Genomic DNA, 27780 nt, shown 5'->3' with positions numbered 1-27780 from the left:
TCAGCTCTAAAGTGAAACCAAAGTACACGGAACATTCTGTGCTGATTGGGAGTGATCGGAGCGGGGGACTAACTTGTGGGAATATTAACCTGGCACAGGGCTCAAGCCGAGATGGGGGGCTCAGCGGCCCAAAGGAGCAGAGGGTTCAATCTGGAACTCTCCAACCTCATCTGTTTCTCCTGGATCACGCTCTCAATTATAGGAACAGGTAAGGATTTCCCAACCTTCTGCTCAGTGGATAAATGAATAGTCTTATCACTGACTTTGAAGTGGGTGAATGCTGTTCCAATCCCAGTGTCAACTCCTTCTGACCTGGGGCAAGTCACTTTATCCCCCCCCCCCGTCTCAGGCACCAAAATGTAATTATAAGCTTCAGGTGGAGGTTTAGGTGGAAAAATTCCATGCCCAGCCCTGTGCGCACTCAAAGTTATACAGGAAAGGAAATATTATTATTATTATGTGGGGTGGGGGCGACTGACATGATGTGAAGTCGGTTTATAGCGGTAAAGAGTATCTAATGGGCGAACTGTGGAAGTGTCAGCATTTTCCTACTGACAGATCGTACAGAATTGCTTTCACGTTCCAGATAGGAAGGAACAGATATCACAGGGGCTCTCTCTCTTGTGCAATAGGAGATATTCAGCTATAAAACGCCTACATTTTCTGTTTTCTGCAGGGAATCCTTCCTTTCTTCCTTTCTTTGCATCACAGAACTCTATAGAAATCTGCCTGCACTTTTTAAACTGGGGGGGAAGCAGAAGTGAAGAGGTTCAATGCGCGTGTGCTGCTCGTGACAGATGGTAAATTGGGGCGGATTGAGGGGAGATATTGTTTATTTGAGGGACTTTTTCGGAAGGTGAAAAGTGGGCCAGCTGGATAGCTGTGTATTAACCCTTGTCCCATATGCAGGTCACGTCCTCACAGGTGTGCCATACGTCTGGGGGGCGAGATTTGTTTGGGGGGCGTGGGCGGCCGCAGAGGTGCCATGCTCTTCCCCAAGGAATTTAAATTAAATGCCAGGGGAACATGCGAGGCCTCTGTAACCTCTACTTACCTAGGTTCAGCTGGCTTCAGGACGCGTCACCATAGCAACACAGCGTCATTTGACGCTGCCCCGAAGTAAGGGGGGGGCGCAAGAACAGAGGAGATCATCCAGGGGGGGGGGGGGGGGTGCAACAACAAAAGTTTGCGCACCCTGCCGTATGTGACACTTTGTATCACAAAATATATAATAACATGTATTTGAGGGTAAACCAGGCTTCCGATTCACAAAACAAAAACAATTACAAATATTGAATGATATACAGTACTGTACAACACATTGTACAAGCATTTTTGGAAAAATAGTAACACAATGTTCCAAAAGCTCTTACAAATGCTACAATGTCCAATGAAAAGGGGTCATCACAATGTTTTGGGACAACCATAATCCATTCAGCAGATCACAAAGAAAGGACTACACTGTATTTTCCTGAAAACAGCACCTTGAAAGATGCAATCCTGTCTAAAAGTATATACAGCATTTATAAAAGTATATACAGCATTTATAAAAGTATATACAGCATTTATAAAAGTATATATAGCATTTATAAAAGTATATACAGCATTTATAAAAGTATATACAGCATTTATAAAAGTATACACAGCATTTATAAAAGTATATACAGCATTTATAAAAGTATATACAGCATTTATAAAAGTATATACAGCATTTATAAAAGTATATACAGCATTTATAAAAGTATATACAGCATTTATAAAAGTATATACAGCATTTATAAAAGTATATATAGCATTTATAAAAGTATATACAGCATTTATAAAAGTATATACAGCATTTATAAAAGTATATACAGCATTTATAAAAGTATATACAGCATTTATAAAAGTATATACAGCATTTATAAAAGTATATACAGCATTTATAAAAGTATATACAGCATTTATAAAAGTATATACAGCATTTATAAAAGTATATACAGCATTTATAAAAGTATATACAGCATTTATAAAAGTATATACAGCATTTATAAAAGTATATACAGCATTTATAAAAGTATATACAGCATTTATAAAAGTATATATAGCATTTATAAAAGTATATACAGCATTTATAAAAGTATATATAGCATTTATAAAAGTATATACAGCATTTATAAAAGTATATATAGCATTTATAAAAATATATATAGCATTTATAAAAATATATATAGCATTTATTTCTCCTCTTTCACCTTGGTCACATATTTCCTTGTGTTGCTTATACCAGGGGTGCACAGACATTTGGTGCTGCGCCCCTCTGCCTGCTCTCCCAGTGCTTGCGCCCCCCCCCCCCTTACCCTTGTGCCGGCATGAAATGATGCCACGGGGTCATGTGATGTCACGTCACATGACCCCGTGATGTCATTTGACGACGCGTTGCCATGGTGACACGTTGCTCGACGCCGGCTGAATCAAGGTAAGTGAGTTACAGAGGTCTCGTGCGGTCCCCCGGCATTTAATTTAAATGTCTTGGGGAAGAGCGCGGGGCTTCTATAAGCGACGCACCCCCCCAAAAAAATCTCGCACCCCCAGTTTGCGCATCCCTGGCTTATACCATAGAGCTGGATCTTGTCATCTAAATTTCACTAGCATAATTCTTTGTAATGTTACTCCCTGCCTCTCTGTTAATTTTACAATGTTTCACCTTCTCCCCATCTCCCCTCCTTGCACCCCCAGCCCCTTCACACTGCTGATGGATGCTTGGTCCTAATGCTCACTACCCCTTTCATCTATTTATTAACCTGTTTGTTTATTTACCAATGACTTCTCTACATCTCCTGCCTTAGATTGTTATCTGGATTTTTCCATCTGTGTTAAACTCACGGAATCTTTGTAAAACAGTATTGCTGACCTGAGGAAGAGAGGAGAACTTGTCTTATAATATCCTTTGTTAGTCCAAATAAAAAAAGTATCATCTAATACTAAAGTATTAATTTACTCTAAATTTCAATACAAAACAAATCTTCATGGGTCATAAAGGCACAACATTTTCTTTGTTCTGTAATAATAATAATAATCATAATAATAACTTTATTTATATAGCGCTTTTCTCCTAATGGGACACAAAGTGCTTCACGGTTACAAAAAGGGGAAAAGAAGAAAACATTTAAGGTTATAAACAAGACCAAACACAAGCAAAGATACAATACAGGATGGTGACAGTACTGTAGCTATTAAATGTATTATTTATTTTTATTTATAAAAATGTTTTACCAGGAAGTAATTGAGAGTTCTCTCTCATTTTAAAGTATGTCCTGGGCATAGAGTTAAGATGACAAATAATATATGGTTACGAATACATAGTTACATTAAGTGAACAGGGTTATACATTATATACAAGACATTCCATGCACAGCTAAAACTTCGACTGGTGGCGGCTGTGAGAGTATCCGGTAGGTTGTTCCAGTTGTGGGGTGCAGAGTAAGAGAAGAAGGAGCGTCCGGATACTTTGCTGAACCTTGGGACCATGAACAGTCTTTTGGTGTCAGATCTCAGATGATAAGTGCTGTGTGTGGTAGGGGTGAGGAGCTTGTTCAGGTAGCTGGATAGCTTGCCATGAAAGTATTTGAAGGCAATACAGGAAAGATGAACTTGCACCTAGACTCAAATAATGACCAATACTTCTCTTTGTGAGCCTGTAAATTTCTGTAGTACCATGGCTACAGACTTAACTGGATGGGATACTTTCCCTAACTATAAAATAACAAATAGGGACATGTCTGTATCACTATACATTAACTATACACATAAACATATTTACATTACCAACAGTGAGGCCCCTACAACTGTCACTCCCAGAGACCTGAGTTCTGGAACCTTCAGGGCAGTCTTATGAGAAGACAAAACATATTGAAATGAATATACATATTGGACGTGCATTGGGGCTTCTTTGTTTACATTTGAAAGCAAATTAACGGTTATCATTTTGACGAGCGGCCCAAGATTTGACCTGGTATCAATGTGTGTATTATGAAGGCTATTTACCAGCAATAGAATTGCACCAGATTTATCGAAGGACAATCTCCATTTGATTTCGAGGGGATTCCTTTTCTTTGATAAATACAGTGCTGTTTATGGCACTTGTTTCTCCTCAGGTTTGCACCGAGAGACATTAGTAAGTAGAGCTCTATATGTCAGGTTGAGGACAATGCTTTGCACGTCCCCTGGGTCCTGCACCAAGAACAAGGTACACAAATAAACCAGTCTTACATATAAACACCTTACATTGAAGGGATTGTGCTTGAATTTTTTTTATGGCCTAGCACCACTTACTAAGTAATATGCACCTAAATGTAATATAATGCCTCAGTGTAGTTTGAAACATAACGGTCCTGAAATCTTGCCAAGAATGTTGTGTTCCTTTCCCCATAGTATTTCATGGCTTTCATTTGACAAACTGTGTGGTCCATGTTCAAAGATAGTTCTAGAGCAAAATACAGTAGTTGCAAATTGCCTAATTTTTGTTTTTGTGTTGTTTCAATGTATCAAGGTCTTTGCTTAATTTTTGACCTGTGATTTGTGTAGTGTCTAGCCTAGCCTTAAACAGTACAAGACAAATCAATGTACCTCTAGGCCTCGTTCAGGGTGCAGGCTTCGGAGGGAGGGCGTGCTGCCGTGCGAGCTGCCGTGCGAGCTGCCGTGGGACACAATGTATTCAAATTGAATACTGGTTGTCAGGGTAACAGCTGCCCTGTCTCCGAAGCCCGGAGTTGACGCTGGCTACAGTTTCAATAAACAAGAAAATCGTTTTTTGAAGCTGCAGCAGCGTCACTGGGACCTCGGCAGCCAATGAAATCATTCTTGAGAATGATTTCAAGACTGCAGCCTCGATCCCTAACCTCACGTCTGTAGCCTCGCCCCCTCCCCGCCTCCTCAACTCCTGAAAAAGTCTGCTGGGGATGAACACACATCGCCCAGCAGACTGCCGCCCGCCCTCTCGAACACCCTCCCTCCAACTCCTGCCTCTGGCACCCTGAACGAGGCCTTAAGAGAAATGACTGAGGTAAACAAGAGGTGACATGGCAGCCATCTTGGATGGAGGAGTTCTAACCTGCTGCTGTTACACGCAGATATAGATCTATTATGCAGCTCATGAGGAAATCACCAACTACTCGGTTAAGTTAAATAAACATGTATGTTTCATGCTTACCTCTGTCTAGGAAAGGTGCTTGGAAGAAAGTAATGAAGTGTTTCAGTATAACCAAGAACATAAGTTTGGGGAGTATCGGAGGGGAGAGTTACATGATGCACAGATTATGAGATGTTATTAAATTCTGCGTCTGTGTCAGGATTTCTTCCTCCTAACTATGTAAAACAATCTGCAATGCTTAAGGTGTTGTTATATTTTTGCTCTCTAACAATCTGTTTCAACTCTGCATTGAAAAATGGTGCAGTGTGTAAAAACATGCTTTCTGTGCTCAAACATTGCCTTAGTGCGTAGACCCCCCCTCCCTACGAACCATAGAAATAAAAATGTGTGATGTTTTAACTCTCTTTTTGTTGTTAATTTAAGATGCTCTTCAAGTCAGCATGAATAAAACACCTATTAAATTATTGGTGAACCAAGATGTTACGATCCCATGTACTATATCTGGCTCCAGCACCCCAGAACTGAACCTACAAAATGTTGCTATCCACTGGCTCCGTGTATCACCTGATGGAAAGACACAAGACGTGTATGAATTTAACACAGGCGTTGACAAGTCAACCAGAAAAGGATCCAAAATATCAGAGAGGGAACTCATAAAAGGCAACGCTGAACTCTACATACCACGGATGCAGTTCAGTGATGAAGGAGACTATAAATGCATTGTCTTTGTCACTCCTTCTAAAGCAGAGGGCATATCCAGAGTGGAGGTGTCTGGTAAGTTATGTTATTGCGTGCTATGGCCGGGTCCCCGGTGGTGATGGTGGCGTGCGCACCGCACACCAGTCACTCATCTCGGTAGTGACAGGCACCGGTGTCTCCTTCCGTGTCGGCTCACGAGGTGCTGTGGCGCGTCAGCCAGCAGGGGATACCATATGTTGTGTTCCCGTGCGGCGACGTGGTCACATGGTGCCCTGGGAGCCAATACGAGGGGAGATAACTTGGGCCAATAGGAACGTGGCAACAGTACTGTTGGCCAATGGCATACTAGCTATTGCAAACCAATGAGAGGGAAAAACTGTGTGTGTAGTAATTGAGTTCTTTGTGCTCCAATCCTGCATCTTTTAGTTTGCTTGCTTTATTTTATTTATTATTATTTATTATTACGGCTGTGCCCACTCCCCCTGTTTTGGCCATGCCCCCCTCGCGCCTACGATCGCTCCTTACAAACCGCGGTTTTAAGCTGTGTATGCGCCGCCTGGGCGCCAGGCGCGCTGCAGCAGCCTCCACCAGGAACTAAGCCTTAGTCAATCAAGTTTCACCATTGCAAGATGGTATCATTCATTACGGGTGGGCACTTTCACTGGGGTTTTGTGTTTCTGATTTTGGTTCAACGCTTTAGGTTTTCACAAAAATTTGCAACTTCTTTCATTCGCAAACTCAAAAATTGATTTTAACAGAAAACCAACACACAAAATAGTATAAATTTAAAAGAAACCAAGAGCAGATCCGTCTCCAAAAATGGTAATTTTTTGGGTTTTGGCACAAATTTTTCTTGGCTCCGAAAAGGAGTTCTGAAACACAGGTCCATGTTAAAATGGATTTGAAGCAAAAGGTGACACTGCGCGCTCATTTGCATGTAATTTCCCAGAATCCGTAGCTGCAGTGGAAGCACTGTATTCTAGGAGATGATGGTGAAAAGCCGGGTTGCAGAACGGTCTGAGACATGTGAATGTGCTCACGTGGTATTTCTATTTATTTAAACTTTCCAAAAGAATTCCAGAATTTGGATGCCAAACCTGCTAACCTGCTTGTCCTCACTCATTTTTCGCATGTATTATTTCAGACTTGAATAGACTCATAGCTTACTCCTCCTACCTTACTACTCCTAGCTTACGCCTAGCTGTCCATATGTGGTACATCCATTTACCTTCTCTTTACATCTCGCACACTCACAAGATGTTGTTCAGAAATAATTATGGTGGGTGATCACAAAGAGTGGTCCGTTCCATTCTGTCCGGTGGCTCTTTCACAGTCCCTCTTCCATGAAGACAAATTGTAACAACCGCAACCAGACAAATTCACCATGCCACTTGTTGCTTAGTTTAGCATATATTTATTACCTTTTATTCGAGTGTGCAGAAACAGGAAGTGTCAGTGTATAGTAAATGCATCTGGTTGCGGGTGTTACAGTTTGTCTTCATGTACATCCATTTACTTCAGCGGACTTGTCAAATGTGGTGCAAACAGCCCAATAAACAGAGAGCAATACTTGTGTTTCTGTGCAGCTCTACCAACTAGTAAAGTGACACCTCCCAAAGTAGTAGTTGAAATTGGAACTGAGAAGACTGTTATGTGTGAAGTCGATATGTTTTACCCGCAACCAGTGAAGATACGATGGGTGCAGTACCATAAAACTACATTTAGCTGTGTTGCATTGGAGAAAGCTACCTGCACTGGCTCTCCTGTTGGAAATGCCGATGGAACGTTCAATGTAACAAGTCATCTGACGCTGAATCCTTCGTTTCAAGATGATGGAAATGTCTATTCGTGTATCGTGCAACACACATCCTTCGTGGGTGAACTTGTTCACAATTTCACTCTGACTGTGAAAGGTAATTATTGGTCTAAACAAAAACATTAAATATTTAAGGTTTGACAATGGGCCGACCAAAAGAGATGTATCAACGTCTACAGTACATACCAGAAAACTGGGGCACAAAAATAGCTTGATTTATAAATTTAAAATTGCTAAACCCTGTGTTATTATTTGCCCCTCTTTTGTAAGTAGAACACTTTGATACATAACACCCCTAGTGCCTTAGCAAACAAAGGAACACCAATTAAACAGAAACCTAACATCACTTTAGTTTAAAAATTAAAGCTGCTGTTCCTGTCATTTAAGAAAAAATAAATAATAATAATAATAAAAAAATATATATATATATATATATATTATATATATATATATATATATATATATATATATATATAATATATATATATATATATACATATACATATACATATATACATATATACATACAGTATACATATATACATATACATATATACATATACATATATACATATACATATATACATATACATATATACATATACATATACAGGCAGTCCTCAGTTATCCAACAGAATCCGTTCTGGAAGTAGCGTTGGATAGTGAAACCGTTGTAAATTGAGTCCCATGTTAATCAGTGGCGGTGAGCGTCAGATAACGCATTCTGGCGTTGAAAAACGGCCCATAGGGTTGCCTTGTAAAGCGTTGGATATGCCATTCGTTGTAAAGTGAAACGTTAGATAATGAGGACTACATATATATATATGTATATATACCTAAAATAGAGGTCCCCAAGTTGATCTAGGGTCCCCAGACCTCCAAGGGACACCCTGCTTCATGAGATATTGTGTGTGGCACACAAAAAATTACAAATCTAGCTGTGGGTCACCAATATATTAATTCACAGCTTTCTATGGGGGCACCAGAGCAAGACTGACCCCGGCAGCCATATTGTATCCATGGGACACTGTCAAGGAACTGAAGCGTCTCTCGAAATCGAGTAGTTTAAAGATTGTTAAAACCACCAAAACTTGTATTTGCCATAGACATGTTGCACGTTTACAAACCTGTATTACAATACTTATACATGTCTGATTATTTAACAAAAGGTATCTTAATCATGTATAATGAACCTTTCCAACATGCCCCAGATCTGGGCTCACTTTTGTCGTAGGCAGGACTGCAGCTTTAAGGCTAGATAGTGATATAAACATCACTGTAAATATATACTGCACATGTATTTACACCATAATAATGTCCATTATGGTACGTATAGGTGGATTACTGAAGATATAGTGGATTTTTCCATAGACTATCGATGTAAAACAGGATTTGATAGATTTTTCAGCTACAGATGAATTACACTGATACAAATGTGAAGGAGGCACTGTGACAAAATACTGTATTCCTAGAAAATCGCAAGTAATGTGGGGAAACAACCTACCAATGGGACTTCATTTAAATGGTTTGATACTGTATGTTTTATGTCATTGTAGAGCGTGAAGAAGACATTAAGACGATTATTGGAGTTGTGATTGGGACAATTATTTCGGTATCAGTCATTGGTCGTGTGGTATTTTGGGTGTACAATAAATATTTAAAAAAAGGTAAGAACTAATATGATTATTGTACTTTCTGTAACATGGCTGACAAAATGGTGCATGGTCTACATCAGGAGTGGCAAACTCCAGTCCTCAAGGGCCAGGTAATAGAGACTTCCCTGCTTCAGCACAGGTGACTCAGTCGTTGACTGAGCCACCTGTGCTAATGCAGGGATATCTTTAAACCTGATGTGTGGGTGGCCCTTGAGGACTGGAGTTGGCCACCCCTGGTCTACATGATAAATCAGAAAAGATGAAATGACCTAATATGTACAGTTTGAAGGAGAGCAGGAGGTGGTAGAGGCTCACACAGTAAGGGAATAATTTAAAAACATATCTTGGGATAGACAGAAGGATATCCTAATTATTAAAAGGTTTTTCAACAGATAGGAAAATTGGCAAAGTGGTTCCTATCTGCTGTCAAATTCTATGTCAATAAATAAAAAATAATATTCTATAACACCGGAGGGGCTAGCAATGGGTTATTAATTGCCAGCTCCCTACAGTACTTAGAATGGTTAACATCTGCAGAGCAAAGTTATAGTGCAGAAACGTGCACTGAATCTTATTTACTTTTTACAGTTCCACCCAAAATTACAGAAATTACTGGAAATGAAAGAATGGTTCATATGAGCACAGCTACTCTGTCTTGTCAGATTACTGGTTTTAGACCAGCACCTATAGAAGTCATTCTATATGTAAAAAGAGCTAATGGAAATAAAGAGCTAATTCAATCATGGAAACCCAGAAATACGCAAAGACCAGCAAAAACTTTCACCACACCGACGTCAAGAAATAATGGAGGCGATTACCGTATAGTCACAGAACCAGGGGAAGCCCATCCACTGAGTGATGCCGATACACTTGTTAACACCCCACTTCTGCAAACCATGCGACTGGAGATGACCGGTGATGTGAAATCAAATGCAGATGGTACTTCCAACTGCCTATGCACTATTCACCTAACTCCTAACCTGGAGGATGACGATCATAACGCAGTGCTTTCGGTATGCATCAAACACGAGGCTCTGAAAGAACCTATCACGGTAGAAAGACAATTAGAAGTGATTGGAGGTAAGCATATTGAGTTCTGTTTCCAGAAGTCCTTGACCACATGCTTATATTGGGGTCGTCTACTAAATGTATTTCTATAGAAACCTACAGATTTTCCTTCTATTTTAAAGCTGGTGGTTTATTTTGGAGATCATCTATGGACAGGTATAGAATGGGCTACAGACAGTGTACAAAACACTCCAAAGCGCTATATATATATCACACACTGTATATATACATATGTCTCAAAACGTCCATCATCGAAGTGTAGAGGTCTAAATTATTATTAATTGCTCCCCTTAGTATCAAATAAATTAAGCTCGTTTATCAAGATCTTGCACTGACTCACATTGTTAATAGGATGAGTATATGTACATAAAGTTAGACTTTGGAGAATTTGGATGCACAGAGCAGGTGAAGGTGATGCTAAATTGTATGCATCGTATTAGAATATGTGGACCTGGTGACAGCTCTTATAATGCCAATGTCACACCTACAGTACAAGAAGGGAAAACTTCCTTGATACAGATGTAAGAAGCAAAGAAGTGCCCCAGAGCTGGGAACAATGGGGTTCTCGCTCAGCCAGAAATAGAAAAGTAAGGTGCTAACAGCGGTAATATACCATTAGTAAACAAAGGAGAAAGGAAAACCCTACGTTGTTGCAGACTAAATCAAATAAAAAATGATGTACTAGGAATAATGCCTTTTCTCTTCAAATATATCCTTTAATATTAATATATTCTAAAAAAAGAAGTCAGCATGAGAAGTGTACACATACAACACACAGTGTGTTATTACCATCTCACAAGTAAATCTGTCAGAGATAGGCAGTATTTAGTGTAATCTCATCATTAAGTGGGGAAAAAGGTTAGAGAATGGTATTAAACACAAAAAACATATTTTGTTTAAAAAATATATGGAAAATAACTATTATTCTAAATTAGACCCAGGCTCGGGGAGCAGTTAACAGACAGTCTGTTGCAATAATGGCAGTAAACTACTTTAGTTGTTTAAACAATGCTCAAGGTGGATTGGAGTGGTAATGATCTGTCAAAGTTAAGATAAGATGTCCATGGGAAAGAAATGTATCCTATTGAATCAGATGTAAACTTATGTTGGTTATAGAACTATAAACTATGTTACTTTTTAGTTGCCCCCAAATTATCAACAATACTGACTCCTATGCGGATAATACATGAAGAGCCCCTGACACTGACCTGCTATATCACTGGATTCAAGCCAAGACCCTTAAGTATTACTTGGGCGAAAACGGATTTGAGTGATCAGGAAATAGAATTGGTGAAATGTGATTCAAATGAACCCACTGTTGAGAATTCTAAATATTCCCATAACTTAAGTGAAACTACACATGAAGATCAGTCGTTTAGCATCTTAAGTGTTTTGACACTGAAGCCAAAGATAAATGAAGACCATGGAGCAACATATATCTGTAGGACCTTCCACTCCGCAACAGGAGAAAGAGCAGGAGAGACCATGAAAATGTCAGTTTCAGGTAAGATGATATTTATTTATAACAAAATTATACAACACCCTTATAGAGGGCTAGTTATTAGTTAGTAAATGGTGGGGTTACATATGGAACATTTCATGTGGTGGGCATAGAGTAATTGTTATGATGTCTTTGTGGCGGGCAGGGGTGGGAACATTATGGTCAGGTTATGGGTAAGGTGCGTTGGGTGCTTGCTTGGTTGGCGGGCAGGGGTGGGAACATTATGGTCAGGTTATGGGTAAGGTGCGTTGGGTGCTTGCTTGGTTGGTGGGCAGGGGTGGGAACATTATGGTCAGGTTATGGGTAAGGTGCGTTGGGTGCTTGCTTGGTCGGTGGGCAGGGGTGGGAACATTATGGTCAGGTTATGGGTAAGATGCGTTGGGTGCTTGCTTGGTTGGCGGGCAGGGGTGGGAACATTATGTTCAGGTTATGGGTAAGGTGTGTTGGGTGCTTGCTTGGTTGGCGGGCTGGGGTGGGAACATTATGGTCAGGTTATGGGTAAGGTGCGTTGGGTGCTTGCTTGGTTGGTGGGCAGGGGTGGGAACATTATGTTCAGGTTATGGGTAAGGTGCGTTGGGTGCTTGCTTGGTTGGCGGGCAGGGATGGGAACATTATGGTCAGGTTATGGGTAAGGTGCGTTGGGTGCTTGCTTGGTTGGCGGGCAGGGGTGGGAACATTATGTTCACCTTATGGGTAAGGTGCGTTGGGTGCTTGCTTGGTTGGCGGGCAGGGGTGGGAACATTATGGTCAGGTTATGGGTAAGGTGCGTTGGGTGCTTGCTTGGTTGGTGGGCAGGGGTGGGAACATTATGTTCAGGTTATGGGTAAGGTGCGTTGGGTGCTTGCTTGGTTGGCGGGCAGGGGTGGGAACATTATGGTCAGGTTATGGGTAAGGTGCGTTGGGTGCTTGCTTGGTTGGCGGGCAGGGGTGGGAACATTATGGTCAGGTTATGGGTAAGGTGCGTTGGGTGCTTGCTTGGTTGGCGGGCAGGGGTGGGAACATTATGTTCAGTTATGGGTAAGGTGCGTTGGGTGCTTGCTTGGTTGGTGGGCAGGGGTGGGAACATTATGTTCAGGTTATGGGTAAGGTGCGTTGGGTGCTTGCTTGGTTGGCGGGCAGGGGTGGGAACATTATGGTCAGGTTATGGGTAAGGTGCGTTGGGTGCTTGCTTGGTTGGCGGGCAGGGGTGGGAACATTATGGTCAGGTTATGGGTAAGGTGCGTTGGGTGCTTGCTTGGTTGGTGGGCAGGGGTGGGAACATTATGGTCAGGTTATGGGTAAGGTGCGTTGGGTGCTTGCTTGGTCGGTGGGCAGGGGTGGGAACATTATGGTCAGGTTATGGGTAAGATGCGTTGGGTGCTTGCTTGGTTGGCGGGCAGGGGTGGGAACATTATGTTCAGGTTATGGGTAAGGTGTGTTGGGTGCTTGCTTGGTTGGCGGGCTGGGGTGGGAACATTATGGTCAGGTTATGGGTAAGGTGCGTTGGGTGCTTGCTTGGTTGGTGGGCAGGGGTGGGAACATTATGTTCAGGTTATGGGTAAGGTGCGTTGGGTGCTTGCTTGGTTGGCGGGCAGGGATGGGAACATTATGGTCAGGTTATGGGTAAGGTGCGTTGGGTGCTTGCTTGGTTGGCGGGCAGGGGTGGGAACATTATGTTCACCTTATGGGTAAGGTGCGTTGGGTGCTTGCTTGGTTGGCGGGCAGGGGTGGGAACATTATGGTCAGGTTATGGGTAAGGTGCGTTGGGTGCTTGCTTGGTTGGTGGGCAGGGGTGGGAACATTATGTTCAGGTTATGGGTAAGGTGCGTTGGGTGCTTGCTTGGTTGGCGGGCAGGGGTGGGAACATTATGGTCAGGTTATGGGTAAGGTGCGTTGGGTGCTTGCTTGGTTGGCGGGCAGGGGTGGGAACATTATGGTCAGGTTATGGGTAAGGTGCGTTGGGTGCTTGCTTGGTTGGCGGGCAGGGGTGGGAACATTATGTTCAGTTATGGGTAAGGTGCGTTGGGTGCTTGCTTGGTCGGTGGGCAGGGGTGGGAACATTATGGCCAGGTTATGGGTAAGGTGCGTTGGGTGCTTGCTTGGTTGGCGGGCAGGGGTGGGAACATTGTGTTCAGGTTATGGGTAAGGTGCGGTGGGTGCTTGCTTGGTTGGCGGGCAGGAGTGGGAACATTATAGTCAGGTTTTGGGTAAGGTGCGTTGGCTGCTTGCTTGGTTGGCGGGCAGGGGTGGGAACATTATGGTCAGGTTATGGGTAAGGCGCGTTGGGTGCTTGCTTGGTTGGTGGGCAGGGGTGGGAACATTATGTTCAGGTTATGGGTAAGGTGCGTTGGGTGCTTGCTTGGTTGGCGGGCAGGGGTGGGAACATTATGGTCAGGTTATGGGTAAGGTGCGTTGGGTGCTTGCTTGGTTGGCGGGCAGGGGTGGGAACATTATGGTCAGGTTATGGGTAAGGTGCGTTGGGTGCTTGCTTGGTTGGCGGGCAGGGGTGGGAACATTATGGTCAGGTTATGGGTAAGGTGCGTTGGGTGCTTGCTTGGTTGGCGGGCAGGGGTGGGAACATTAAGGTCAGGTTATGGGTAAGGTGCGTTGGGTGCTTGCTTGGTTGGCGGGCAGGGGTGGGAACATTATGGTCAGGTTATGGGTAAGGTGCGTTGGGTGCTTGCTTGGTTGGCGGGCAGGGGTGGGAACATTATGGTCAGGTTATGGGTAAGGTGCGTTGGGTGCTTGCTTGGTTGGTGGGCAGGGGTGGGAACATTATGTTCAGGTTATGGGTAAGGTGCGTTGGGTGCTTGCTTGGTTGGTGGGTAGAGGTTGGGATCAGGTCTTTGGATTTAGTCTTGTCAGTAGCATGGTGATGAATCTAACTGTGGGGACAGTGGAGGCGATTGGATCAGTGAGGTGGGTGACTTTGGAGGGTTTTGGAGTATTTGTGCATTTTGGAGATATGAGTAACAATAATACAAATAACAATTCCCAGGCAACTATACTTTAAAAGCATTCATGCTGCCAGCACTGCGGTGGAATCCTAGCAGTACATTGGTGCTTAGGTATTGGTAGTCTCTAAACAGGAGAATAGGGTAAAAGTCTCTACAGGTGTCTTGATTTATTTAACAACTGTTTATTGAAAACCATTGTTAGGTTACAAGATAGAATACAAATGAAATGAATATGCAATGCCAGCCAACAATACATTACAGCCATATTTACTCCGCAATCTTCTGCCGTAAGGCATCGTCTGGCTCTGGAAGACGCCTTACAGCCCCTTCTAGTCAATTGGTTGTAGGGTGTCTTCCATCGCTAGAAGGTGACTCATGGCAGAATACTGTATAGGAAATATGAGCAGCAGTGTACCATACTACTTGGAGTTTATGTGTACAGGCATACCTCGGTTTAAGGACACTCACTTTAAGTACACTCGCGATTAAGGATATATCGCCCAATAGGCAAATGGCAGTTTGCGCATGCGCCTGTCAGCACGCCCTGAACAGCAAAACTGGCTCCCTACCTGTACCGAAGCTGTGCGCAAGCGGGGAGACTATAGAGCCTGTTAAACATGTGTTATTTACATCAGTTATACACGTATATTGCAGTACAGTACATGCATCGATAAGTGGAATAAAGGTAGTGCTTCACTTTAAGTACATTTTCACTTTACATACATGCTCTGGACCCATTGCGTACGTTAATACGGGGTATGCCTGTATAGTGAAGCAACAGATGTATATAGCACTCTTTTTTCTCTTAAAGCTGCAGTTCAAGCTCCTGTTTTTTTTTTTTAGTTTCATGTGGGCAATCTCTACTTACCTAAAGAACTGCATAGCTGGCGGTCAATTCGTTCTCCGTCTATTGATCGGCGAAGTTTGGCGACATCTTTAGATCTGGGGAATGTAAATGGTTGCTATAGGAACAAACATGCTTGTTAAAATAGAATACAAGAAAATTGGTCTTTCAAAGTTGTTTTTATTTAAAACAGAAAATGCTAAAAGTATTTTTTCTTACTACAGAACTGATTTATTAAAAAAAAAACACACATGCAGGATATTGCTTGAACTGCATTTTAAGGAGACACAGATACTGTATGGTTTGGTATTATCATGTTGCTTCATATAAAGATATCACAACCTGTAATACTGTATATCTACCATTTTCTATTAGTTGTGGAATCAAGACAAGTCAACGTTTACTTGTCGAGTCTGTGAATGATGTGACGAGTCTGTGAATGATGTGACGAGTCTGTGAATGATGTGACGAGTCTGTGAATGATGTGACGAGTGTGTGAATGATGTGACGAGTCTGTGAATGATGTGACGAGTCTGTGATAGATGTGACGAGTGTGTGAATGATGTGACGAGTGTGTGAATGATGTGACGAGTCTGTGAATGATGTGACGAGTCGGTGCATGATGTGACGAGTGTGTGAATGATGTGACGAGTGTGTGAATGATGTGACGAGTCTGTGAATGATGTGACGAGTCGGTGCATGATGTGACGAGTGTGTGAATGATGTGACGAGTGTGTGAATGATGTGACGAGTGTGTGAATGATGTGACGAGTCTGTGAATGATGTGACGAGTCTGTGAATGATGTGACGAGTGTGTGAATGATGTGACGAGTGTGTGAATGATGTGACGAGTGTGTGAATGATGTGACGAGTCTGTGAATGATGTGACGAGTCTGTGAATGATGTGACGAGTCTGTGATAGATGTGACGAGTGTGTGAATGATGTGACGAGTGTGTGAATGATGTGACGAGTCTGTGAATGATGTGACGAGTGTGTGAATGATGTGACGAGTGTGTGAATGATGTGACGAGTGTGTGAATGATGTGACGAGTCTGTGAATGATGTGACGAGTCTGTGAATGATGTGACGAGTCTGTGAATGATGTGACGAGTCTGTGAATGATGTGACGAGTGTGTGAATGATGTGACGAGTGTGTGAATGATGTGACGAGTCTGTGAATGATGTGACGAGTCTGTGAATGATGTGACGAGTGTGTGAATGATGTGACGAGTGTGTGAATGATGTGACGAGTGTGTGAATGATGTGACGAGTCTGTGAATGATGTGACGAGTCTGTGAATGATGTGACGAGTCTGTGAATGATGTGACGAGTCTGTGAATGATGTGACGAGTCTGTGAATGATGTGACGAGTCTGTGAATGATGTGACGAGTCTGTGAATGATGTGACGAGTCTGTGAATGATGTGACGAGTCTGTGAATGATGTGACGTGTCTGTGAATGATGTGACGAGTCTGTGAATGATGTGACGAGTCTGTGAATGATGTGACGAGTCTGTGATAGATGTGACGAGTCTGTGAATGATGTGACGAGTCTGTGAATGATGTGACGAGTCTGTGAATGATGTGACGAGTCTGTGAATGATGTGACGAGTCTGTGAATGATGTGACGTGTCTGTGAATGATGGGACGTGTCTGTAAATGATGGGACGAGTCTGTGAATGATGTGACGAGTCTGTGAATGATGTGACGAGTCTGTGAATGATGTGACGAGTCTGTGAATGATGTGACGAGTCTGTGAATGATGTGACGAGTCTGTGAATGATGTGACGAGTCTGTGAATGATGTGACGAGTCTGTGAATGATGTGACGAGTCTGTGAATGATGTGACGAGTCTGTGAATGATGTGACGAGTCTGTGAATGATGTGACGAGTCTGTGAATGATGTGACGAGTCTGTGAATGATGTGACGTGTCTGTGAATGATGGGACGTGTCTGTGAATGATGGGACGAGTCTGTGAATGATGTGACGAGTCTGTGAATGATGTGACGAGTCTGTGAATGATGTGACGAGTCTGTGATAGATGTGACGAGTCTGTGAATGATGTGACGAGTCTGTGAATGATGTGACGAGTCTGTGAATGATGTGACGAGTCTGTAAATGATGTGACGAGTCTGTGAATGATGTGACGAGTCTGTGATAGATGTGACGAGTCTGTGAATGATGTCCTAATAGGCTTCCATAAGATAAGAAAAAAATACTTAGGCAGGATGGCGTGAAGAAGAAAAAAAAAACCAGATGGGAAAAGGCAAATGAAACATTTGAAGTGTTTCTGTGCATTCATGTATAGACCAACAGATCAATATCTGGACCTCTTGTTCTCCCTTCACGACGGGAGGACAATATGGCCCTAGGCGATATCTTTTCTAGTGTGTCTATCAATAATGAGAACATTGCTATGAGGTGCTATTGGGGCTGTGTTATCCTAATCTGCCCATACCAGGAATAGTAGCAAAACAATTATTTTCCAGGAGGTAAAACAAAAAGAACGATTCCTGCGCTCCTACCAACTGGGCTAAAATAAAATAATGATCTCAAGAAACAAGGTTATTTAGTTAAACCCTTTGGCCAAAGCATTTATAAGCCTGCATGCCACGTCAAGGCATACCCGTATGCAGGTACCTACACTGAATATATGTAATAATTGTCCCATGGACTAGTGAAAAAATGTGTGAAAGCCCTGAAGGGGTTAAAAAAAGCATAAGCGTATGTGAATAGTGCAATTAAAATCTGGCCAAAGCCAGTATCATATAGTTACCTTACTATAGAGGTAAACTGTATGTGCACAAATTCCCTGAAAGGACATATGCCTTTCTGTGAAAGATAAGTTAGTTTTGTATTTTAAGGGGATGGGAGCTGCTGCTCTAATACTCTGCTATCACCGTTCCTATAGTCCTTTTGTTATGTTTCTGTATTATGTGAAGCTATACCAAAGTTGGATCCAATACAGAACACACAAGACGTGCTATACGTTGGAGACAAGATAGAACTGACCTGCAAAATTCATTCTTTTCACCCACAACGCTTGCATGTTCACTGGTACAAAGACAATGAACTCTTGCCGAGCAACGAAGATGAAGTACTTGGCGAGGCCAATGGACTATTCCATTTAACGAGCCGTTTAACATGTGCCGCTCAAGTAAGGGACTTTGGAAAGAAATTCAGGTGTGAAGTTCATCACCAAACTCTTACCGAGCCTATGAACGAGACCTGGGAGTTTAAAAACCTGAGTAAGTAGGAAACAATTCTATTTTACTTTACTTTTCAGGTTCTTTGCTTTGCTGCTAAAAAAGGTTTTTTTTTTTTTTTTTTAATTTAAACAAATTCTTGTTATTTCTCTGATTTTTTTTAAAGCAGGGGTGGTCAACTCCAGTCCTCAAGGGCCACCAAACAGGTCAAGTTTTAAGGATGTCCCTGCTTCAGCACAGGTGGCTCAATCAGTGGCTCCGTCATAATGACTGTGCTTCAGTACAGGTGGCTCAATCAGAGATTGAGCCATCTGTGCTGAAGCAGGGATATCCCTAAAACTTGACCTGTTGGTTGCCCTTGTGGACTGGAGTTGGCCACCCTGCCCTGAAGGTTTTCTGAGGAATTAGGCTCTACAGCAGCCTTTCCCAACTCCAGTCCTCAAGAAACCTCAACAGACCAGGTTTTAAGGACATCCCGGCTTCAGCAAAGGTGGCTCAGTGATTTTGACTATACCGTGTGTGCTGAAGCAGGGATATCTTTAATACCTGACCTGTCAGGAATTTGATTGGGAACCCCTGCTCTACGGAATCATCCGCACAGCTCTGTGTTCGGTCATTGTAATTGGTTTTAAATAGAGCTGTCTACCTGGTTACTTGTGTATATTTGCCTGAGTATTACTGAATCGTTATCCTTTCACTGCCTGTGTATATTTGCCTGAGTATTACTGAATCGTTATCCTTTCACTGCCTGTGCAGCCAGTTTCCTGAACTCATATTGTCAATGCCCTGAGCACGTAATTAATGACACTTCTGCTATGTTACATTTTAGTTTCTACACCAAAAATAACGGCTATACGATGTGAGCCTGATGTTCCTGAGTGTAACAAACCTGTACAACTATCATGTACGGTCAAAGATTACTACCCCAAGCCGTGTACTGCCCGATTGTACCGTGGAGTAGAGTGCATCTTTACTGAAAGTGAAACAGAAGATATTCAGCAAGACAAAGAATCCGGCCTTTTCTACAGGACCATTCATAGGCCGTTTACACCTACAGCTAAAGACCATGCAATGGAACTACGTGTGGAGGTCACTCACTGCAAGAAGCGGACATCAAAATCATATTTTATGACACTAAAAGGTACCTATCAGACAGAAAGCATCATAATCCCTCAGACCTGGCACATACCTTCGATGCAGGTAGAATGACAGATGCAAAATTGTTACCGTCTATGATAATATTTGTACTAGTTATGTTATCCTATCCCTCAGGTCACACATTGCCTCACACATACAGTATGTGACCCATACCACTATCAATGTTATCCCTTTGTGCAGAAAGAAACACAATGCTAGTTACAGGGTTTCAACCCTCTGATGACAAAAGAGCGTGCAACACATCTATCCACAATGAAGAGATTACACATATGCCTCTGAAAAAGCAAAGCATGTGCCTTTTCTGTATATCTCACATATCCCTCACCTCCTAAAACATTTGCATCTATGTGACACCAACCAAAATGCACAGATCTCAGACCATTTTTGACCAGTAAAAGGGTAGGAACTACAGTACATACCTAGAGAATATTTTTTGCCATCTCATGTACACTTTCTTTCATTTTCAGTTATTACTAGTTCATTGTTAGCACAGCAAATATTAGGGTGATACCGTAAATGAAGTGTGGACTGTTTTATTTTGTCTAGTTTTCCCTTTAGCTTAATACACCAGATAATACTATGAATTTGCCAAGTATTGTTTGCATGAGAACTTTAATACCAAATGAAACTATTTTCTGACTGATATCAGGGCTTCCCAAAGTTAAAGACATCACATGAGATAAGGAACAGCCAAAGTACGGAGAACCGCTAACTCTTTGCTGCAATGTTGAAGGATGTACTTCTCATGATGTCCAAGCGGAGTGGTTAGAGAACAACATTCAAGTTAAAAGGAGTATGACAGCAAGTCAAACAAACACAGATAAAGGTTTAATGTCATACCTCCTCCAGCTAACCCCTACAGGAGAGGACTACGCACAATGTTTTACCTGCTCCCTGAAGCATAGAGATATGCCAGAGCCTATAAAGAAAAATATCTATTTAAAACTTCCAGGTATGCATTTATGTTTCTACACAATTTCTTGTAAACAAAGTACAGGCATACCCCGATTTAAGGACACTCACTTTAAGTACACTCACTTTATGTACACTCACTTTAAGTACACTCGCCCAATAGGCAAACGGCAGCTCGCGCATGCGCCTGTCAGCACGTCCTGAACAGCAATACCGGCTCCCTACCTGTACCGAAGCTGTGCGCAAGCGGGGAGACTAAAGAGCCTGTTACACATGCGTTATTTACATCAGTTATGCACGTATATGACGATTGCCGTACAGTAAATGCATCGATAAGTGGGAAAAGGTAGTGCTTCACTTTAAGTACATTTTCCCTTTACATACATGCTCTGGTCCCATTGTGTACGTTAATGCGGGGTATGCCTGTGTTACATAGTTACATACATGCTCCGGTCCCATTGCGTACGTTAGTGCGGGGTATGCCTGTGTTACATAGTTACATACATGCTCCGCTCCCGTTGTGTACGTTAATACGGGGTATGCCTGTGTTACATAGTTACATACATGCTCCGCTCCCATTGTGTACGTTAATGCGGGGTATGCCTGTGTTACATAGTTACATACATGCTCCGCTCCCATTGCGTACGTTAGTGCGGGGTATGCCTGTGTTACATAGTTACATACATGCTCTGCTCCCATTGCGTACGTTAATGCGGGGTATGCCTGTATATTACACGCTCCGGTCCCATTGCGTACGTTAATGCGGGGTATGCCTGTATATTACACGCTCCGGTCCCATTGTGTACGTTAATGCGGGGTATGCCTGTGTTACATACATGCTCCGGTCCCATTGTGTACGTTAATGCGGGGTATACCTGTGTTATATACATGCTCCGGTCCCATTGCGTACGCTAATGCGGGGTATGCCTGTATATTACACGCTCCGGTCCCATTGTGTATGTTAATGCGGGGTATGCCTGTGTTACATACATGCTCCGGTCCCATTGTGTACGTTAATGCGGGGTATGCCTGTGTTACATACATGCTCCGGTCCCATTGCGTACGCTAATGCGGGGTATGCCTGTGTTACATACATGCTCCGGTCCCATTGCATACGCTAATGCGGGGTATGCCTGTGTTACATACATGTTCCGGTCCCATTGCGTACGTTAATGCGGGGTATGCCTGTGTTACATAGTTACATACATGCTCCGGTCCCATTGCGTACGTTAATGCGGGGTATGCCTGTGTTACATAGTTACATACAGGCTCCGGTCCCATTGCGTACGTTAATGCGGGGTATGCCTGTGTTACATACATGCTCCGGTCCCATTGCGTACGTTAATGCGGGGTATGCCTGTGTTACATACATGCTCCGGTCCCATTGCGTACGCTAATGCGGGGTATGCCTGTGTTACATACATGCTCCGGTCCCATTGCGTACGCTAATGCGGGGTATGCCTGTATATTACACGCTCCGGTCCCATTGTGTATGTTAATGCGGGGTATGCCTGTGTTACATACATGCTCCGGTCCCATTGTGTACGTTAATGCGGGGTATGCCTGTGTTACATACATGCTCCGGTCCCATTGCGTACGCTAATGCGGGGTATGCCTGTGTTACATACATGCTCCGGTCCCATTGCATACGCTAATGCGGGGTATGCCTGTGTTACATACATGTTCCGGTCCCATTGCGTACGTTAATGCGGGGTATGCCTGTGTTACATACATGTTCCGGTCCCATTGCGTACGTTAATGCGGGGTATGCCTGTGTTACATAGTTACATACATGCTCCGGTCCCATTGCGTACGTTAATGCGGGGTATGCCTGTGTTACATAGTTACATACAGGCTCCGGTCCCATTGCGTACGTTAATGCGGGGTATGCCTGTGTTACATAGTTACATACAGGCTCCGGTCCCATTGCGTACGTTAATGCGGGGTATGCCTGTGTTACATACATGCTCCGGTCCCATTGCGTACGTTAATGCGGGGTATGCCTGTGTTACATAGTTACATACATGCTCCGCTCCCATTGTGTACGTTAATGCGGGGTATGCCTGTGTTACATACATGCTCCGCTCCCATTGCGTACGTTAATGCGGGGTATGCCTGTATATTACACGCTCCGCTCCCATTGCGTACGCTAATGCGGGGTATGCCTGTATATTACACGCTCCGCTCCCATTGCGTACGCTAATGCGGGGTATGCCTGTATATTACACGCTCCGCTCCCATTGCGTACGTTAATGCGGGGTATGCCTGTATATTACACGCTCCGGTCCCATTGTGTACGCTAATGCGGGGTATGCCTGTGTTACATACATGCTCCGCTCCCATTGCGTACGTTAATGCGGGGTATGCCTGTATATTACACGCTCCGCTCCCATTGTGTACGTTAATGCGGGGTATGCCTGTATATTACACGCTCCGCTCCCATTGCGTACGTTAATGCGGGGTATGCCTGTATATTACACGCTCCGCTCCCATTGTGTACGTTAATGCGGGGTCTGCCTGTATATTACACGCTCCGCTCCCATTGCGTACGTTAATGCGGGGTATGCCTGTATATTACACGCTCCGGTCCCATTGTGTACGCTAATGCGGGGTATGCCTGTGTTACATACATGCTCCGCTCCCATTGCGTACGTTAATGCGGGGTATGCCTGTATATTACACGCTCCGCTCCCATTGTGTACGTTAATGCGGGGTATGCCTGAATATTACACGCTCCGCTCCCATTGCGTACGTTAATGCGGGGTATGCCTGTATATTACACGCTCCGCTCCCATTGTGTACGTTAATGCGGGGTATGCCTGTATATTACACGCTCCGCTCCCATTGTGTACGTTAATGCGGGGTCTGCCTGTATATTACACGCTCCGCTCCCATTGTGTACGTTAATGCGGGGTCTGCCTGTATATTACACGCTCCGCTCCCATTGTGTACGTTAATGCGGGGTCTGCCTGTATATTACACACTCCGCTCCCATTGTGTACGCTAATGCGGGGTATGCCTGTATATTACACGCTCCGCTCCCATTGTGTACGCTAATGCGGGGTATGCCTGTATATTACACGCTCCGCTCCCATTGTGTACGTTAATGCGGGGTATGCCTGTATATTACACGCTCCGCTCCCATTGTGTACGTTAATGCGGGGTATGCCTGTACCTTTTTACAGATACATTGGCTCAGGGCTTTTTTGTGACGGTACGCCACCTTTTTTGCTGGATCTCTTAACTTCTCTTCCTGCTCTTAATCTCGGCCATCTTCTGACAACTTGATGTCACTGGCGGAGACGAGGAGCAGGAGAAGGTAAGAGACTCCACTCTTTCCCCGGGTACCAGCACCAATTGACTTACAAAAAAAGCCCTGCATGTGCCAGTTTTTGTCATGCACAGCAATGACTGCAGAACCATGACATTCCAACATCTACTCTTCCAGACAAATCACCAACCTTATCAGAGATTACGGTGGATCCAGAAAAACCGCAATTCAACAAAGAAGCCTGTTTCAAAATAATCATATCTGGGTTTGCCCCGAAAGACATACAAGTGAAATGGTTTAGAGCATTTACAATCCTATCCGAAAAAATTGAACTGTCAACACCGCAAATTCAAAAGGATGGTTTATATTCTTGTTCCAGTATAATGAGGTATACTCCAAAAGAGATTGACCATGATGTGTCTATTCGGTGCAAGGTTGTACATACCGTCAGTAGGAAACTGCAAGGAAAACAATATACTTTGAATCTCAAAGGTAAGGTGCATTCACATCTCTACTATATATGTTGGAAATCTGTCTGTCTGTTCGCTGTGCGTTTGGACACCTCTTAAGATATCGTAACCACATTTTGCACGATGGTTCTTGAGATCAAGCAGGTTTTTGTCTCTGTTTGGGTATAATTCAAAATGATATGATCCTATCGCACAACCCTCAAGCCACATACCACTTACAGCAGCAATACTGCTTCCCCCTTTGTTTTGTAATTATTATTTGTATATGCAAAGCATGTGACAATGTATCATTCTACATTCTTACCTATGCTGGGAATCGTTTGGTGCTCCTGTTATAGATCTGGAAAAGTCCAGATTGTGCGCCTAACATAATGGCCGCCTTTCAGTTTCAATCAATCCTTCAGTCAGTGTAACCCAGCAGCTACAAAGTATACTACGGAGGTAAGCATCTCCAGAAGCAGGAGGCCCCCTGAGCTGAACACCATTATTGTTAGACCCTCTGCTTCAATCCTGGGTAACAAAATAAAAATACATATTTATGGGAAAAAAAGAAAAAAAAAAGTGCTTCGATTTCCCCTTTAAAACGCATGAAAATGGCATTAATAGTTGAATAAAAGAAAAATAATAGTCTCTATTATCTAATACTACAGCACTGATTTAGTTAAAAAACCATAAGATTTGACGTTTTGCTGCTTTAATGGCCAGCATTGGTCTTCGTGGGGCCTGCGACAGCGCGCCGGCAGCGTCGGCCTCTCGGCTGGAAAAAGGGAACTTACCTTGAAGAGCGGCCCTGCTCATGCAGCATCTCGGCATCATGATGTCACGGCGCCATGACAATGCGTCGTCATGTGACGTCTGTCACCATGGGAACGCGACACTGCAGGACCGGAGAAGATAAGACCCCCTCTCTCAAACAAGCAAACATACAAACACACACTCACCTTGGGGCGAAAATAGGTCCTGCCGATCTGGGGGGCCCCGTTCAGAGTCCGCTAAGAAATTCAACTTGTTATCCATGTCCAAAAAATGAATGCAGTCAAACCGTTACTGCGAGCAGGGTTCAGTGGGTGCAGGAAAGCCAATTAAATGCTAAGAGGCCGTTTTCTGTGGGATTGCAGCTTTACGAATCAGAATCATGCTGCAGGTCTAGTTAGCCGTGTCCGGTAAAGCCAGACCTACAGTAAAATCATTATTTTAGGGAGCTTGCTTTTGTTATTCTATATGCTAACACAATTAATTGCTCCTTTGCATTATTTAAAAATGTGTAGGGCTTCTGGGCACTGGGACTAAGTCTGGGGATGCAGATAAGAGACTCAATTCTGGTAAGTAACATTCATAGCTCAAAACGGATATTTTAATGAAAGCTCCAAAAGTATTTTTTTCCCTAGAAATAACCTTTGCTTGAACCTTTTCCCCCAAATATTAATAATCACTGTCAAATCCTGAAGTAGCTCAGAGAAATGTTGATGTGAAATCATTTTTGTACAAACTTTTTAAATATTAAAGGGGCAGCCACTCCTAGGAAGAAAGTGAACTAAGAATAGCAGCATTTTTAATAGGGGCACCTTATTTAATTAGAATGAGAGAAGTATGGGTATTTTAAGCTCATTTTTTAAACATTCAACATTTTGAAGGGTTTCTTACAATCCTTATCTAGCGTGTTTTGGATGCAGAGCGTTTGTTAGAAGGTCAAACTGTGGTTATGAACGGTGTTAGTTTAGATCTAACGGCTGCTACTGAGTTAAACGGGGGCAGAACAATTAAACAGGAAATATAAGCAGCTAAACTGAAAACAAACAACACGAATCATGAAATAATTGAATAAGTAACAAAAACTAAAATGTGACTTTTTTCTAAGGAAAGGAAACGCAGAAACCACAAATTACAAAGATTGAATGCCTGACCACCAATCCCAAGATGGGTGAAGATGTCACACTTACATGTTTCATTCAAGGATGGGATGTGAAAGATGGCGGCTTCTCATGGTACAATGGAATGCTTCCCATTGATGAAGACAGAATACAAAACGCCAACCAAAAGGACCCCTCCGGCTGCATTTCCACGGTCACCGTCACACCCGAAAAATCAGACAGAGAATGTAAAATCAAATTTGAGGCGACCTTTAACTTTGAAACTCTTGAGGAGACCTATGTTGTGAGACTGGTGTGAGACTGGTGTGAGACTGGTGTGAGACTGGTGTGAGACTCGTTCTGCACTATGGGAGATAAACAGATGGTACGGGGACATTTGTCGGGCTCCAAAAGGACATTTTTTTACATTGAACTGATGCTAACAGGGATTTTGGGAAGATGCCTCCTAGTGTGATTGTGACACGATACTTTGCTTGTGTTGGCAAACTATTTGGAGAATGGTTAGATTGAGTACGAGACTTACTGGAGGTATCAGACAGATGTAGCAAGACTTACTGTCCCCGGCGCTGCGGACAAACAAGCAAACGTCTGCGGCGCCGCGGACAGTGTCGCTGTGATCGCCCACGCTTCTGAATGGGAGACCCCCGCGCAGCATAAATCCTGCGCTGCTGTGACCGCTCGTGTCAACGCCCCAGCGGTCAGACTTGCTACAGACTGTGTTGCTGTATATTGTTAATATTCTTAGCGGTTTAGTTCACACAATGTATCACCCCTTAGTATTGCATAGTTACTTATACTTACTAGCAACAAACTTAAACAGATATAATGCACTTATTATTACACCCATTTTCCCCCAAGATGATTGTGAGCTCTTCAGGGAAGTTTTGTAAAAGCCCCGACAAGTAAAAAAAAATATTCTCTTCTCTTCTGTGTCTGTGCTACACACCGAGGCCTGACCTGTCACTGTGTATGTTTATATGTATGTATGTATATATAATATATATATGTATGTATGTATATATATATATATATATATATATATATATATATATATATATATATATAATCAGTGTTCGACAAACCTATACATTTGCTCGCCCCGGGCGAGTGGATTTAACATTGTGGCGAGCTCCTATTGGCCCAAGCAGCACATGTTTGGTACTAGGTGGCGAGTAGATTTTTTTGTGTGGCGAGTAGATTTTTTGGTGATTTGTCGACCACTATATATAATATATATATAT

General features: G+C 42.9%; 1 protein-coding gene across 1 annotated transcript; it reads left to right on the top strand.

The window, feature by feature from the left end:
* Positions 1 to 27671, top strand: NCR3LG1 (natural killer cell cytotoxicity receptor 3 ligand 1). Its single transcript, XM_075566700.1, is given in 12 exon segments — positions 1 to 208; positions 5555 to 5905; positions 7417 to 7743; positions 9203 to 9313; positions 9890 to 10381; positions 11511 to 11873; positions 18594 to 18899; positions 19687 to 19998; positions 20665 to 20967; positions 24376 to 24690; positions 25937 to 25990; positions 26527 to 27671. Coding segments are annotated over 12 exon segments (3342 nt in total). The 5' UTR covers positions 1 to 111; the 3' UTR covers positions 26838 to 27671.
* The last annotated feature ends 109 nt before the right edge of the window (positions 27672 to 27780 follow it).

This window comes from Ascaphus truei, chromosome 12 (genome assembly GCF_040206685.1).
Source record: "Ascaphus truei isolate aAscTru1 chromosome 12, aAscTru1.hap1, whole genome shotgun sequence".
In the NCBI taxonomy this organism is placed as follows: domain Eukaryota; kingdom Metazoa; phylum Chordata; class Amphibia; order Anura; family Ascaphidae; genus Ascaphus; species Ascaphus truei.
The sequence above is the reverse complement of the archived record's forward strand: the minus strand, read 5'-3'. Positions and strand labels throughout refer to the sequence as shown.